The sequence below is a fragment of the Limanda limanda genome, chromosome 17 (genome assembly GCF_963576545.1).
Source record: "Limanda limanda chromosome 17, fLimLim1.1, whole genome shotgun sequence".
Lineage (NCBI taxonomy): Eukaryota > Metazoa > Chordata > Actinopteri > Pleuronectiformes > Pleuronectidae > Limanda > Limanda limanda.
The window spans coordinates 7,145,219-7,160,973 of record NC_083652.1 but is presented as its reverse complement, the minus strand read 5'-3'; the positions used below and the strand labels follow the sequence as shown (position 1 = coordinate 7,160,973).

The 15,755-nt window shown below is 42.6% G+C and overlaps 1 protein-coding gene across 1 annotated transcript; it reads left to right on the top strand.

Annotated features, from left to right (window-relative positions):
* Positions 1–4,352: 4,352 nt before the first annotated feature.
* gfap (glial fibrillary acidic protein) lies at positions 4,353–9,338 on the top strand. Its single transcript, XM_061089834.1, has 9 exons — positions 4,353–4,873; positions 6,253–6,313; positions 6,417–6,512; positions 6,671–6,832; positions 6,924–7,049; positions 8,268–8,488; positions 8,575–8,618; positions 8,994–9,076; positions 9,297–9,338. Exons 1-9 carry the CDS (start codon positions 4,353–4,355, stop codon positions 9,336–9,338), a joined length of 1,356 nt encoding a protein of 451 aa, XP_060945817.1.
* Positions 9,339–15,755: the final 6,417 nt, after the last annotated feature.

Here is a 15,755-nt window from a genome sequence, read left to right as displayed (position 1 = left end):
CAATAAGCAGGTTAAGTCTTCCTGACTGAACTTACACTGAGGTTCATTTAAACTGTGTTGCCGTGTCCATGTTCAGCTCTGGTGCTAAGCTACAGCTTTAATGGCGTGATGGGATGGTGACACCGATCAGGCAAATTCTCCGTGGACCGGATCATCTCAATTTGGCCACAAAGAAGCGGTCTTTGTGGACCGGGCAGAACACGTCCTCTGAAGGACGCAGCCCTTGAATTAAGACAAAGCTATAGAAGCATCAAACAGGAGGAAAGACATGAATTAAAAAGCAAAACACACATGAGGAAAGAATTAAAACAGGAAATAAGTACAAAGTCCAACCAAAACTTCCCAAATCCCAATGAAATCCAAAGAAAACCAAGTTTAAGTTCAAATAAATAAGTCCACAAAGTCTTAAACAGGGGCAGACCTGAACAGTACAGGCCTGATAAGTGACTAACGTTTGTTTCAGTGTGTGTTTCAGTGAGCCAGTGTTCAAACCAAGAGCTACTATTCCAGATTAAAGCCTTCCCCACAGTTCTTTTTCAGCCTGTCCAGGAAAACACGCCCTTGATGTCGTGACAGAGGCGAGGCAGTATTACCGGCTCATTGGTCGGGATTCAATTTGGTATGTGGCCATGTACATTCAGCCTTCAGCGGGGCTGAGGGATGAGAGGTGGTGAAGTTCACACTGCGGGACTCTGGGTGTAAAATGCCAGAGCACAAAGCGAGCGTTGAGTGGCGCTCGGTCAATCTTAGCTGGCAGCCATGTTGTTTTGGCCTGAGTTCAGTTTCGGGTGCAGCAGCAGCAGCGGTGTTAAGATTCTGCTCGACACCTCTACTCCCTTGTAAGTCCCTCAAATGAGATGCTCTCCTAGTGGACACATGAATCAGCTGTTTGACTTGGCCGTCCTCTGGCAGGGAGGAGGAGGAGGAGGAGGAGGAGGAGGAGGAGGAGGAGGAGGAGGAGGAGGAGGAGGAGGAGGAGGAGGAGGAGGAGGAGGAGGAGGAGGAGGAGGAGAAGGAGGAGGAGGCCTGCACCCGCCTTCCTCCTCCTCGCTGTACGTGAATGTTTATTCTTCCAGACATATTCCCTCAGTGACCAGATCTGAGGCAACGGCCCTGATTGTCTGAAAAATCCAGAGGGCCCAGACGATTAGTGTCACCACAATGATGCAACCGTGCCATCAATCCGTCAACGCTGAGCCTTTTATATCAACAAACCTCTGCCAGACTTAGAGTCGTTTAACCTCTATTAACAGAGTCCACTTGGAATTCAAGACACTGTGTTGTTGTTTTTCTGCTTTTAAAGTAAAAAAACACTCATGAGGCCAGATAGTAGAGTTGTAGCGGCTTCATTCACTGTCTCCTAGTGCCACTGGTCTGCACTCGTTGTGATTTGACGACCCACCAACAAAGAGCAGCTTTAGTTCCCTCTGCCGTTGTTCTTTTACGACCTGTGAAATGGCCGTGCCAGTGTTCCTGCAACGTTTATCCTGTTGATTCTAAATGATGTCGGAAAATAACGTTTTATTTTAAGCTGTAAACTGTTCAAATGCATCCTTTTTCCCTCGCTCTTTCCTCCAACCAGGGGTGTCCATTCAAACGAATTTGTTTTTACCTCCGCCGAGGAGATTGTGTTTTCATCATTGTCCGTTTGTTCGCTAGTCAGCAGGATTACTCATAATCTACTCACTGGATCATCACAGAACTTGTTGGGAAAATGTGGTATGGGTCAGGGAAGAGCTCATTGAATCTTTTAATCATGTTTTTCCACATTTTCATTGACTTCTCAGAGAATTATTCAAGGATCCTGAAGAAAGAAATCTGCTTGTGTAAAGGACTGATAATGTTATCTGGTGCAGATCCAAATAAAAGTCTTGATCTTTTATAAAGGGGTTTTATAAGGGGGCCATCTCCGAACACAAAAGCAGGGTCTATTAAACGGTAAAATGACAGATAAATAGTAGAACTGACTAGAAAACATTCAAAGTGACAGAAAAGGTGATTAATCAACTGATTAATGAGAAAAAATTAACTAATTAGAGGCTATAGTAAAAGTATAAATGTGTATATTTATTTTTAAACCATTATGATCGAGCAGACGTGCATAATTTGAACTTCAGACTAATTTCATTGAAATGTATGTATTTTTTTTCAAATTTTATTGTATTTACAGTAAACAAGCTTGTAAATGTGATAAAACATTGTTTTACACAACATAATTGTCGTGACAGTGGTTGTGTCAAAGTGCTTCACTGTCTTTATTTCAATTCCTCTTCGTCCTCTGGGATGTTCGCTCACAGACAGTCACAGTCTCATCATCTCCATTAATCAGCTCCTCTTCAGAGGCAAGAAAGCGATCAGCTGAAGTGTTCTGACGTGTATGTGGCCCTGCCGTTGTCAAGGAAATGGATGAAAATGTTTTTGTGACGCAGTCGGGTCTCTCAGTCCTCCTGGAGTTCAGATTAGGTCTGAACTTCCCCTCCTCACAGCCCCCCCCCTCTCCTGCCTCCACCATCTATCTGTCAGAGTCTAATAACCTGCACCACAGTGAACAGCCCGGAGTCCTGCAGTGTCTCTGGAGCCTTGGTTGCTTTCTACCCCAGCTTTAATACAAGTGTGCAGCATGATTGCTCAAACCAATGTCGAAGTGGGTGTTTAGTGGGTAATAAGATTCTGTCATGTTGCCAAGACAACAGGTCTGTGCCTAATTTTGAGCACAAGTTCAATGACATGTATGTTTGTGACATATTTTCTTTTCGACATCACAATTGGAGAAAGCAGAAGTAATTTTTTGAATAAAATTATTTTCATTATCCCATTAATTACCTCATATATTTTCATCAGTCTCATTCATCATGACATTGGTATGAATACATAAAAAATGATAGAAAAATAGATGTAGAAATACATTTTCTGTCCTTGATAATTTTTCATTATAGCAATGTTATCTAATGGTATATAATAATTTCTCATACACTTATATTTGTTTCTATCCATCCACAAAATTAACGCAAATTATCTTGCTAATTCTTCTTTTTTTAAAGCACATAAAGTCCATGTCTTGTCCATGAAATACAGCTGACTTCCTGGTTATAAAACCTTGTTTAGGGTTCAGATTTAATGGTTAATTATTTGCTTAAATCAATGGAGACTGTTGTATTTACAGATTGCAGATAAGATTATGTTCAGTTCCATTATTTTAAACCACTCACCAGTATAGTGAGTTTGTCATTTTGTGGTGGTGTCCGAATGTTTAGCGAAATTTGTTATACCGTAAACAGTAGACTTCTTGTTTCCCACAATGCATCGTGAAAAGTAGAGTACAACCTTTGGTCACTAACTGAGCAAAACATGAACCCAATGTATCTGATATTATCTGAGGAACATTTGGACGTCTCTCTCTGTCTATCTCTTGTCTACTCTCATCTCGTTACTCTGTCTATTGAAGGCTATAAAATACCCCCCAAAAATACTACATAATTATTTTAGCAGTTATAATCTATTATAACATAATAATAATAATCCCTTTGTGTTATATCTATCATGTGTTTATTTGATCAAAACTATGAATTTGCAAATTTAGATTTTATATAATGATTACCCTGATTTTCTGATCAATTATTACCATTACAGTTCATAGGTCTTTACTGAATTATTTTAAGTGGTGTCCTTGTTATGTAACTGTACTATAAACAGAGAGGAGAGACAAAAGCGTTTTTCAGTTGCCTCCCAACACTGTTTAATTTCATAAAACGCTGCAGGTTCTATGTTTTAAACGGGCCACATAGAAACATATATAATATTTTGGTGTTATTTATACGTCTCCATCCATCTGCTGATACTTTCTCTTGTTAGAAAGTGGAGAACTCTCCCCAAAAACTCTCTCCCTTTGTCCGATCCAACTCTCTCCCTGTTTCTGTTTTTGTCAGAGTGCATGTGTGGTCAGGTTGAATTGGTGGCCAGACCCCGTCTCACAAATTCCTTTTCATTCAGTTGGAACAGAACGAAAGAGAGAGAGACAAAAAGGGGGTGAAAGTAAGATTGAGAGAGAGAGAGAGAGAGAGAGAGAGAGAGGGAGAGTGAGTCAGTGGCCCGGGGAGAAGCGAGCAGAGGGGGAGAGAGGGAGAAAGCCCCGAGAAGTTTTTAGTTGAGTGGACGAGCACAGACAATCCCTGGCACACAGCTTGGTGAGTGTCATGTAAACCAGCCCTTCACTCTCCCTTTTTGTCCCATTCAGTGCCTGCCACCCTCCCTTCTCTCTGCCCCACCCTGTGCCCTCTCTGCTCGGGACTTGAGGGGTGCACCCGCCTCTATAAAAGCCCCGTCTGTGCCCCAGGCGAGATTCATTCCCCATCATGGAGAGTCAGAGAATCCAGTCCTCGTACAGGAAGCGTTATGGGCCTCAGGGCTCGGGCTCCACAGCCCCAAGAATCGGGAGCCTTTCCTCTAACCGCTTCTCCTGGCATGGCTCCCCTCGCAACCTCACCCACTACACCCCCGTGTCCAGGATCTCCCTGGGCTCCACCAACCCGGCCCTTTTCCTGGGGAGCCCGGCCGACCGGCTGGACTTCCCCGCCGAGTCCCTGATGAAGGCCCAATTCAAGGAGACTCGCACCAACGAGAAGCTGGAGATGATGGGCCTGAACGACCGGTTTGCCAGCTTCATCGAGAAGGTGCGCCAGCTGGAGCAGCAGAACAAGGTTCTGGTGGTAGAGCTGAACCAGGTGAAGGGGAAGGAGCCCAGCCACCTGGGAGACATCTACCAGGAGGAGCTGAGAGAGCTGCGACGGCAGGTGGACGGTCTCACTAACGGCAAAGCTCGGCTGGAGATAGAGAGGGACAACCTGGCCGCAGATGTGGGAACACTGAAGCAGAGGTAGGAGGAAGCAGGGTGGGGCTCCAGTGGGCGGAGGATGATGTTGATGTGATGAACAGAGAAGAAACATCAACCCTGTTACTGTTCAGTGCTCAGAGGAATAATGCAACAAATGATCTTTACATCCTTATTTTGCTTTCTTCTACTTTTGGTTTAGTTAATGATACAGTTGACAATCAAAGATATGATACTGTAAATTTCACGGGAAATAGTATAATCTAAATAAATATCATAAATACTGACAAATTCTTGCAAAAGGTTTTATGTTAGAATATACATTTTATGCACAAGCTCTTCGTTTAGGCAACAAACAATGACCGAACTCCCTATTAACATAAATACAGGATTTAAATGAACCAAAAGATTCAGCTGCGAGTTTTGTCTCCCAAAACTAATTGCAAATCTATTTATATGCAGATTTGATTGGACTCTGACGCGTTGGAATGTAGACCGCTGTGCTTTGCCCGGGCTTTCATCCTGGATCCCTTTTTTTACAAACTTGATCCAGGCTGAACCCCTCGTTATTGAACGAGTGTGGAGGAATGAGGCAAACACAATGGCGGCCCTACACAAAGGGAGCCCGCACTCGGGCAGATGTTCTCTTGTCCCCTGTGTTTTTTGCAGTTGCAAATCCAGAATTGTTTTCACTCAAGGTGCACACGTGGCACGAATGTACAATTTAATTTAGTCAGGGTAGAAAATTTACTTCAAACTCCTCTCCGCCCTCTGATTACCACATAGCTGCTGGTCCACTCGAGTGTATAGGTATGGTCGTGGCTGAGAGGGTCAAAGGTCACCACCTCTCTCCTCCAGCCACTCCATTCGGAGGACTTTGCGTGAAGCCGTACAGATGTTACCCCAAGTCTGAGCGTGTATGTTCCCATGTCTCAGATGGATTGCAGGGTGGTGTATTTGCATCCTGTGTGTGTGTGTGTGTGTGTGTGTATGTGTGTGTGTGTGTGTATGTGTATTTGTGTGAACGCCATCCCGTGGGAAAGGCCTCTGGCTGTGAGATCAGAGTGAATGTGTAGTGATGCGTGAGCTGTCCTTTCAGCTGAGCCCCCCTCGGCTCCTGCAGGCACAGAGAGAGCAGCACTGATGAAAACCCCTGAAATATGGTTTCAGTCCTCACAATTTGACTCGTTATTTTACAGAGAAGTCCCATTCAAATTCCAAAACTGTACGTTTGACCGTTTTAAGCCAAAACAAAATTGCAGTTCAATGTTTATCTATCTTTCCGAAAACTGACTGTATATATATGAATTAATACATTTTACCCCTTGAAAATAAATGTGTCTGGAAGCTATCAGGCTGTAAATCCAATGCAAAAAATTTGATTCAATAGCTTCTTGCTGATTCCAGCTTTTCCTTTTCCTCAGGCTGCAGGACGAGATCGGCCTCCGACAGGATGCAGAAAACAACTTGAACGCCTTCAGACAGGTAATTCTTTTTCCCGGAGTCATCTTCTAAACAGTTTAGATATTCAGCATGTTTGTCCTCCGTCCGCACTCATTCCTCCATGTTTCTCATTGCTTGCTTCAAGGATGTGGACGAGGCTTCTTTGAATCGAGTCCAGTTAGAGAGGAAGATCGATGCCCTGCAGGATGAGATCAACTTCCTGAAGAAGATCCATGACGAGGTAAGGACGAATTTAAAAAAACAAGGTGACAGATAACAAATTTTGAGGCAACTTTACCACCAGTTGGCTTATTTCCAATTATTACACCTCTCTGGAGCTGACATTGATTCTTATTTTGGTCTCAACATTTTTTTCCCAATGTCCTTTTGCCTCATCAGGAGATTCGTGATATACAGGAGCAGATCATGTCCCAGCAGGTGCACGTTGACCTGGATGTGTCCAAACCCGACCTGACTGCTGCCCTGAGAGACATCAGGGGCCAGTATGAAACCATGGCCTCCTCAAACATGCAGGAGACGGAGGATTGGTACCGATCCAAGGTCAGGACGCTCTGATATGTAGCACAGAGCCACACAAAGTCAAATAGATGGAACGGAAACAGGCCAATTGACTGTTTGTCTTCCCATGCAGTTTGCTGACCTGACAGACGCAGCCACTAGAAACGCAGAAGCCCTGCGCCAAGCCAAGCAAGAGGCCAACGAATACCGGCGCCAGGTCCAAGTGGTGACCTGTGACATGGAGGCTCTCCGTGGAGCAGTAAGTCCCCTAAACCACGGAAAAGACTGGGAGACACTATACTGCTATGTTATCTAACAACCAATGTCCAATGAGTCTGTATGGTGGAGCAGGGGTTCACAACTTTACTGCTCTTCTTGTTTAGTAATTCTAATTAAATGTTTCATTAGTGCAGTCACGGTAAATATGTGTCACAAAATGATAGTTTTCCAGTGTGTACATTTTGATGTAGTATCAGTCTTTAAACACTGGATGGTGCTGTTTCTCAGATGTATGAAAGGGTTCAGCTGCAGTTCACTCTGTGGAAACACTTCATACTGTATGAGTCAGGTTTGGGGGAAATAAAAGGGTTACTTTTTTCTCTTCTCCTGCCTTTCACTCTCCATCTTTTCATCCCTCTCCATCTTCTCTCGCTTCTGCAACTCTTTCCTCGCACCCTTCTCCTGCACATTCTTCTCTTTCAGCTCCTTCTTTGCTCCTTCCTCCTTCTCTGCGATCTTTTGCTTCTTCAGCTTCCCCTTGTCTTTGTCGACCCTTGAGGCGAGTTCCTGAAAAGACACATGTGTCACTAAAAGTTATTCTTCAAATTAAAAGGATCTGATGAAACCTACTTGGAGCTCAGTGTTTTTTAGAATGAGGAGCTTTATGTCCTCCTGCATCTGCAGCTCTTTGTTGATGGTGTCCAACTCTTATGGTCTCAGTTTCGTCCTGCTGAATGTGGAGACTGTCCTTCAAGGAGAAGATTTCTCTCTCCTTCACTTTCAGTATCTTCTTCAGCTCTGTGAACTCAGGCTCAAGACCTGTCTGTATGATTTTTAGCAGACTTGGCTTTCTGCTGCAGGTCTTCAAAGGTCTAAGTCTCAGGATAGAGAATAATTTATGGTTCTTGATGACAAAAAAACTGACTTGTTTTGGGAACTGATATTTATGAGCTTGTGAAATTCGATGCAGATCCAAATAAAAATCATTGTTTCATTTTAAATCTGCACTGAAAACATAGTAGTCACAGTACTCATATTATCAAGTAGAAGGAGAAGTACTTATATTGTGGGATTAGTGGTGGATTTACAGCAGTAATGAAAGTATTAAAACACTGTTAGTGAATTTGCTTTTACAGTTAATCTGACCAGAACATTAAATGACATCAGATGCTGGTGGGACTGCTGGGACTTGCCGGAATGGTGGGACTGGTGTTTTGGCTGCAGAGTTCATCACCCACTCTTGTCTCTCCTCCATCAGAACGATTCTCTGGAACGCCAGCTCCGGGAGATGGAGGACCGCTTTGCCATGGAGACCTCCGGTTATCAGGATACAGTGAACCGTATGGAGGAGGAGATCCACGCCCTGAAGGATGAGATGGCGAGACACCTGCAGGAGTACCAGGACCTCCTCAACGTCAAGCTGGCCCTGGACATCGAGATCGCCACCTACAGGAAGCTGCTGGAGGGAGAGGAGGGCAGGTGAGCAACAGCCCTGTGGACTGGAGTGTACTGGTGTACCGTGGACAGGTGTATGTGATGATGGTGTTTCTCCTCTGCTCCTCCAGGATCACTATTCCAATTCAGAGCTTTTCCAACACACAGTTTCGAGGTCAGTATCAAACAAGACCCACACATTTGTTTTTTCTCCCTTCGGGCATTTGCATACATGCATTTTGATTCTGTCTGGAATAATCGTTGTTTGTAGAAACATTGAAAATGGTTCAGGTTTTTTCCAAAAGCAGTGTGCATCCGGATCCAAATACAAATCCGGATTTGGTGAATTTGAACGTGGTTTCATGAGAAGACTGTTCAGGCCTTGGCAGAGGTTTGCGCTCTCTGATGCCATTTGAGTGTGAAAATGTGGTGTGGTTGATGAGTTTCTTGGGGGGAAAGCTGTAAGTCCCTCCTAGAAACATTCCTGCTACTATGTAGGTGACTGCTCTGGTCTAAAAGTTGCCCCTCTCTCCGTCGGCTCACATTTTAGAAACTAATCTGGACACCAAAACCCATGAGACCCCCGTGAAGAGGAGCATCCTGGTACGAACTGTGGAGACCAGAGACGGGGAGGTAGGTGCTCCCACAGAACCACACTCCCGCTCTCATTTACAGCTGCACATTGCACCTCTTACCCAGTCCCTCTGGAGGGCAATGTTGAACCCCTCTGCAGGTTCTCACAATTATTCACCGTGGCTCACCACACCTGATGCCTGGTGCAACAACTAATCCGGAAACTCACCCGAGACTTTTATTTATAAACCTCTTTTTTTTCTCTCTTCTTTCTTTTCAGATCATTAAGGATTCGACCTCTGAACACAAAGATCTTTCCTAAACCAGTTCCCCCATCTCATCCTCCATTGTTTCCAAACCCCAGAGCTGCCCTGTCAGAGTCATCACACCATTTCATATGTCTGTCCTTTATCGGTACCCTTAGACTAAACTATTTACTGCCTTACACTCATGTTGTACCCATGAAATACCACGAACATCATCACTAATTTCTGTTTAGCTTTTTATACATCTCCACTTGTTAGCTTGAGTTAATCTTAAATGGTCTGTAGCTTGTTCCAGTGAAGAAAAAGGACTGGAATTTACTGGTAATGTGTTTAATTTTAACTTGGACTGACAGACCAAATTTTTTGCATTGTTTCTGATTAGCTGGCGTAGAGGAGGCCTCGAAATGTAGCGATCAGCTAATATGTAGCGTGGTGGAGGTCGACATGTGGTTATTGTGTATGTGAATTAGGGTGAGGAAGATGCAAGTGGGAGTTGGGGCTTTTCGCGGATGTCAGAGTGGGTTTCGGGCAGAGAATGAGAGATTTGTGTATGTTAGAGCAACGTTTGGCAGAAAGTGAATGTAAGCCGATTATTTTTTTTACTTTTGACTTGGTGCTATTTTACGCTCATTTGCTTGCTGCAGCAGCCACACGTTGCTTTAAGGTCCTGCACACAGGAGCAAGTCTTACATGCTTCTGACTAGACCTGCTCTCGGGTTTGAATTTGGCCGAGCTCCGCTGGTTTGTTTCCATGATCTTCTGCTGCTAGTCCTTTACCTAACCGAGAGGAAAACAAAGATACGTACATCTATACTCACTGTATTTAACCTTATTCTGAAAGGGTCTTAAATGTAACTGAAGAATACTGTATTTTAACACAGAGATGCATCTACTCATGCGTGTGTTAGCATCTCAATTGCAAATGCAGTGGTTTATTTTCTCGTCAGCTTTGCGGCAGTCATCTGTGAGAAAAGTTTTACCTGAATAAATAAACAATAACAATTTCTAGTCGTTACAGTTTTGTTTTTGATTCTTTTCCGCAGACGACTGCGCCAACGACATGTATTGACTACCTTGTTTTAGATTCTTTTTTGTACCGTGGTGACCTTTTACAACCACGTGCAATTGTCTGTAATTGAAAAAATCAAATTAGCACAAATAAGTGAAAACAACCAAATGTCATCCCTACATGAATTTATCTCCTCTCATCTGCACCTATTTCTTCCACCACACACTCATCTGGAGGTGTTTCTCCAACACGACCTGATAATACATTTTTTGGACGTGTCAGGGTCTGCCCACTTATCCAGCTCGAGTGGTGTTAGGGACAGGGCCGGGCTGGAGGTGTGGAGGAGGTTGTTTGGTAAAAACTGACTCGACCTTTGCTCCCACTGCTTCCAGTTAATCCTCCGAATTCACCAGCCAGTTTCTGTAGTGTTTGACTGATAGCAGAGCGAGACGCAGAGGTGGAGGAGGGTGCTGTGGAGATAACCTCCAACCGATCCCACAACCCAGCAGTGCAGCTGGAACCCTTGTTTTTATTTTCATTTTGAAAAGGAGGATGTTGAAGTAGAAAGCTGCTGTAAGGATGGATGGATGGATGGATGGATGGATGGATGGATGGATGGATGGACGTCCTAGCTCAGACACTGTAATCCTTGTGACTCTCTGGAAGCACTTGCTGACTGTAGCCGTGCTGACAGGCCCTGGCACTAATGAGAATGGTACTCTACTCTGTATCTGGCTGTCTCTGCTCATCGCCAAGGACACACTGTGATTCGTGTTCCCATGTGCCTCCCACCTTCTTCTCCCCATAGCAACTTCCACCCCGATCACACAAGCCTTTCTTCTCTTTCTCCCATTAACATCCAGCCCTCTCTTGTACTCACTTTGTTTTGTGTTTATTAGAAAGTCTGAGTCTCCTAGCAAAGACACAGCTGCTGAAACCTCCGCATATGTGAACATAACATTAGTTTTGACCAGTGCTACAATCTGTGGAGCCATGTTAACTTAACAATAAAAGATTGTGTTTGTTAGAGTTCATGCCTCTTGTGGTTTTCCTCTGACGCACATACACACATGTCAGCTCTCATCTCACTGAAATGAGCAGTAAATATACTGATAGTCAACTTAAGGCTGTCAGAGGTTGACAGCAGCAAGCAGGCTCAATCAGACTGGTTGTGCTGCGGAGCTGATGGGTTCGCTTCCTGTAGTGTCAGCTCACTATGAGGTACTGTATCCGGGCAGAGAGACAAGTGTTGCCTCAGATGCACCTGACCATACATTTCATAAAAAAGTCTATTATCTAAAATGTCACTGTATTGATTCCGCTGAAAAGCTATGGATCCAAGGCTGTTAAATGTCAGGGTGGTTTGTTTGAGGCGTGAAAGAAGAAATGTGTCTAAAAGAACAATCAGATATGCACAATCAAAACAAACCATGTTGTTCATCCTGTTCATTCTGTTAAAAGATCTCTTCCTGATGGTGACAAGATTTGGAGTTATAACTCCTCTGCAGGAAGTCCTCATTTAAAGAACTGTAAGATACCCATTTGATTTAATTGGCTCTGACAGCTAAAGCATCATATTAAACTCAAATAAACTCTGGGATACTTGTTTTATTTGTTTGGAATGAGGAAGGTGGTTGTTGAAAAGGGCAAAGGCAACAAAGACAGATCCTTTCCACATGTGTGTGTGTGTAGTTTAGAAAGTTGAGTTAAAATAATGCAAACCCTTTGTGCACATTATGCTACTGGATTTCAAAATCCATCCGCAAATTACCACTTAACCTTTGAGGGTGGTGTTGGGCTGTACCACTAGATCACTGTGACGCACACTTCCAATAACATCTTACAAAAAAAAATCTCCCAGTTAGGAAAGCTCAAAATAGATTAAAGTGAAGAGTTAGATCATGTCCTCACTCCTCTCCTGGTTTGTATCTGCTACTTGGGGATTTAAGACAGTAAATAAAACAATGTGAGGCAAAAAACACTCAAACAAATGTTTGAGGTTTGCTAAAATAAACATTTAATGGAAGTAAATTACATAATGAAATCCATCTTTCCACCAGAACTCAGTGAATATTGTGATTCAGATAATCACGAAGGACGTCATTTTCCTTCCAAGCTGATTTGTGAAGAAAATCATGACACTTTCACATAAGATACCCACGTCTCTGTAGATAAACATATTCCTCTCCTTCTCTTATTTTCCTTTGGAAGGATGTGTGTGTTCTGAAGTGTGTATAAAGTACAGTATGTATCTCCTCTGTCCTGCTCTTATCGGAAGAATGGAAGGTCTCAGGTCTGCACTGAAGGTGACCCTGAGCTGAAGGAATCCCAGGCAAATAAATCTCCCAGGCGATCCGGGGGACTTTCAGTGTCTGACTCAGAAACACTTTCCCGTCCAGTCCTTTTTCCACAGACCGGGAATGGGGGACAGAGATGGGCATTTTAAAATTAACTATGTTTCCTCAGGCGGTGCAGTGACAACAGCTGTCATATCAGCATGAGAAAACATGAATACACACGATGTCAGCAAATGCGTGGACACCGAGGGAGTGTGCATTGTGAGTGTGATTTTAAAATGATAATCATGTTATCAATATAAAGACATTCCTTCCTTCCAGACTGAATGTTGTGTCTAATTGGGGCAACAAAATCTTTTAACATTGTAGACATATCATGATGCCACCAAAGCTGTACAGCTTGTAAAATTGTAGTTGTTTAGTTTGAGTTCAATTTGAATTTATAAGTCAATAAACTGACAGTAAAATAATCAAAAAAGTTTTTACAATTTATCTTTAATTATATGTAATTTGTATAAATATTATTGTTATTGTTATAAATTGGGGTTTAGGATAAACTAAGGAAATAATAAAAGGAGACAAACCAATAATATATCTTTTTGATATACCCATCATAAACGTTTCACCAGAATCCACTGAAATTGATGTACGTTTATTCCTTGAGTTTTTTTTAAAGCTTCCAGGTGACTTATTATCACACAATTACCAAACAAAGTCATAAAAGCTCTCATACCAGGAAAGAATCAGTGAGATGCTGCAGCAGGTCCGACAAAACAAACTCCCATCATGTGTGCGCTGCCTTCCTTCATTCACATTCCTGTCTCACTTGGCTCTCACACCGAAGGGTCATGGGAAGGCATGTGCCCTCCTTGGTTAATTTTAGCCCACGTTTCATCGGGGCCATTGACAGAAAACACAGAACAACCACCTCAGGCCGTCTGCCGGAGTGTGAAGCCACGCTCCGGCAGACGGTCTCTGGACACCCTGCACCGACTGAACCGCTGGATCTGAGAACATGTGCGAATTGCAGCTGCTTTTCTTTGGATAAAGTGGAGCGATGACTTTTAAGGTGTGTAGGTAACCGACCTGACAGCTAATCTATGTTCTCCTAATGGTCTCTAATAAATAACGATAGGTCACATCTGGACTGTAAGTAAGCTTTTCAGATTATGGCAAACGAAAAAGAAAAGAAAACCTGAATAGCACCCAGGCCCAACAGTCCCCTTATGAGACCAAATTTAAATACATATATAAAATCTGAAAACAAGGAGTCATATATGAAATACTTTGTTGACTTGTGTACTTAAATCATACAAAATGTTTCCAACAATGCTCAAACCCAGAGTAATCTCCAATTTTATTCAAAGTAACATTTTATTTTGGTCGCCTTTTGATTGTCTGTTATAACTTCCAATTTATGCGATGAACACAGTGCACCATTGATGATTGCTGTTAGCTGCATAACGTGAATACAACTTTGATCCATTACCTCATCCGTGAACATGACTTGTGCCTGAGTAGCGTCATGTAGATCAGCAATGGGGGTCAAGACCCAAACTCCCATGATTCCATGATGTCATCAAACTAAGTCTTATGTTATGTTTTGATTTTTCATTTGATCAAGTTAGATTAGCACAATTGGATCCACTTTCCAAGTTTGTATGTTGATCTGCACCAAACTTCACACAGATATCAATTCCCTGAACAATCAAACAAACAAACAAACAAACAAACAAATGATCACACAATGTTAAAGAAAGTAAAAGGTTTCACAGATGGGCATCAAAATGTGATGGGTTCCTTCTTGGTCTATGTCCCATCCTTCCACTAAGTTTCATTAAATTCCATCCTACTGAAAAAGGAACCAACACAGAAACGGACAAGGGTCAAAACATTTGGCTGAAGTCTGTAAATACCACTTAACAGAAAAGCCTCAGTTGGTCAATGAAGCTCTTTTATGGCAGCTGCTCCCAAACAAAACTAACAATGTGTAGTGTATGTCAAGAGGCCACTCGAAACTCTCCTGGTGACCTTTAAGTAGGTATACAAACAAATCTGGCCCCAACGTTTGCTCTGTGTCTGAATGCTGCTGCTGGGACCTCTTAGGGCAAAGATCAGGATCCAGGTGAAAACACAAGTCTTTATTTATTTAATCAAGTCTGTATTTGTCACATTTTTTATTCAAATCATGGCAGGTTACTGAGGTCCACTGTAGTCTGTCTGCCTGTGTCCAACAATAAAATACAGACTAGACATTTCCAGTAACATTCTCCCGCCTGTAAAAAGCCAGAGCACCTCATCTACTCAGTACTTTACAACCGTCTTGTAAAGATTTGTTTCTTCTTTAGCGGCACAGGCCTTATCCAGCTCATCTTGATTTATAATATTGGAGCGCGTCAACATTATGGATAACAACTGAATATCCGGATGTGTCCTTTCGACACACACACACACACTTTCAAAGCTTATCGCGAATATAGATGATTCTGCAGACGTGTGATGACAGTAAGAGAAAGAGGATGCAGCTATTTTTAAGCCCAGAGACTTGTGATGTGGAGAGCAGCAGAATAGAATGGTGAGGGTCTGCACTATGTCAGTGTCAGACCACTGTTAAGTCATCCAACATACAACTAAGATACCTGCAAGAGAGCAATTTCAAAATAAAACACTCTTTTTAAACACATTTTTAGCAGTCTCCAAATCCTAATATATGTGTGATTATCTTTTTATAATCTCAAAATACATTTTTAAACCACTTTATAATCCATAAATATCATGATGGTGAGGGACACTTTAAATTTTGGGTCATCTGAGACATTTCTACAATTCATATATAATCAGGCGGTGTCAGCTGACAGCCACCAGGTGGCAATCACGACTCTTTAGCTTGACTTCCGGGGGGCAAAGTCATGTCATCGCTCTTTACAGAAGATCTTGACAATTTATCAAATGGAAACATACTAAGCAGATGAATAGCTTGATATAAATAATTGTTTGCCCTGATGTAGGGCTAACTCATTTTACAAATGGATGTGCTGTACGGAATTTTGATATTTTGATATTTTAATTATTTTATTTGATCAAATAAGTAACAAAAGTCTATTATATTTGCAATTGGGGAAGACCAAAGGTGGTGAACTCTCCTCCAGCCACCTTGAAGAGATCTA

Excerpts from the sequence above, each read along its gene's own strand:
- gfap (XM_061089834.1), top strand. The coding sequence starts at position 4,353 with ATGGAGAGTCAGAGAATCCAGTCCTCGTACAGGAAGCGTTATGGGCCT. Across the intron at positions 8,619-8,993 it reads TTCCAACACACAGTTTCGAG|AAACTAATCTGGACACCAAA; the intron begins GTCAGTATCAAA and ends CTCACATTTTAG. Across the intron at positions 9,077-9,296 it reads TGGAGACCAGAGACGGGGAG|ATCATTAAGGATTCGACCTC; the intron begins GTAGGTGCTCCC and ends CTTTCTTTTCAG.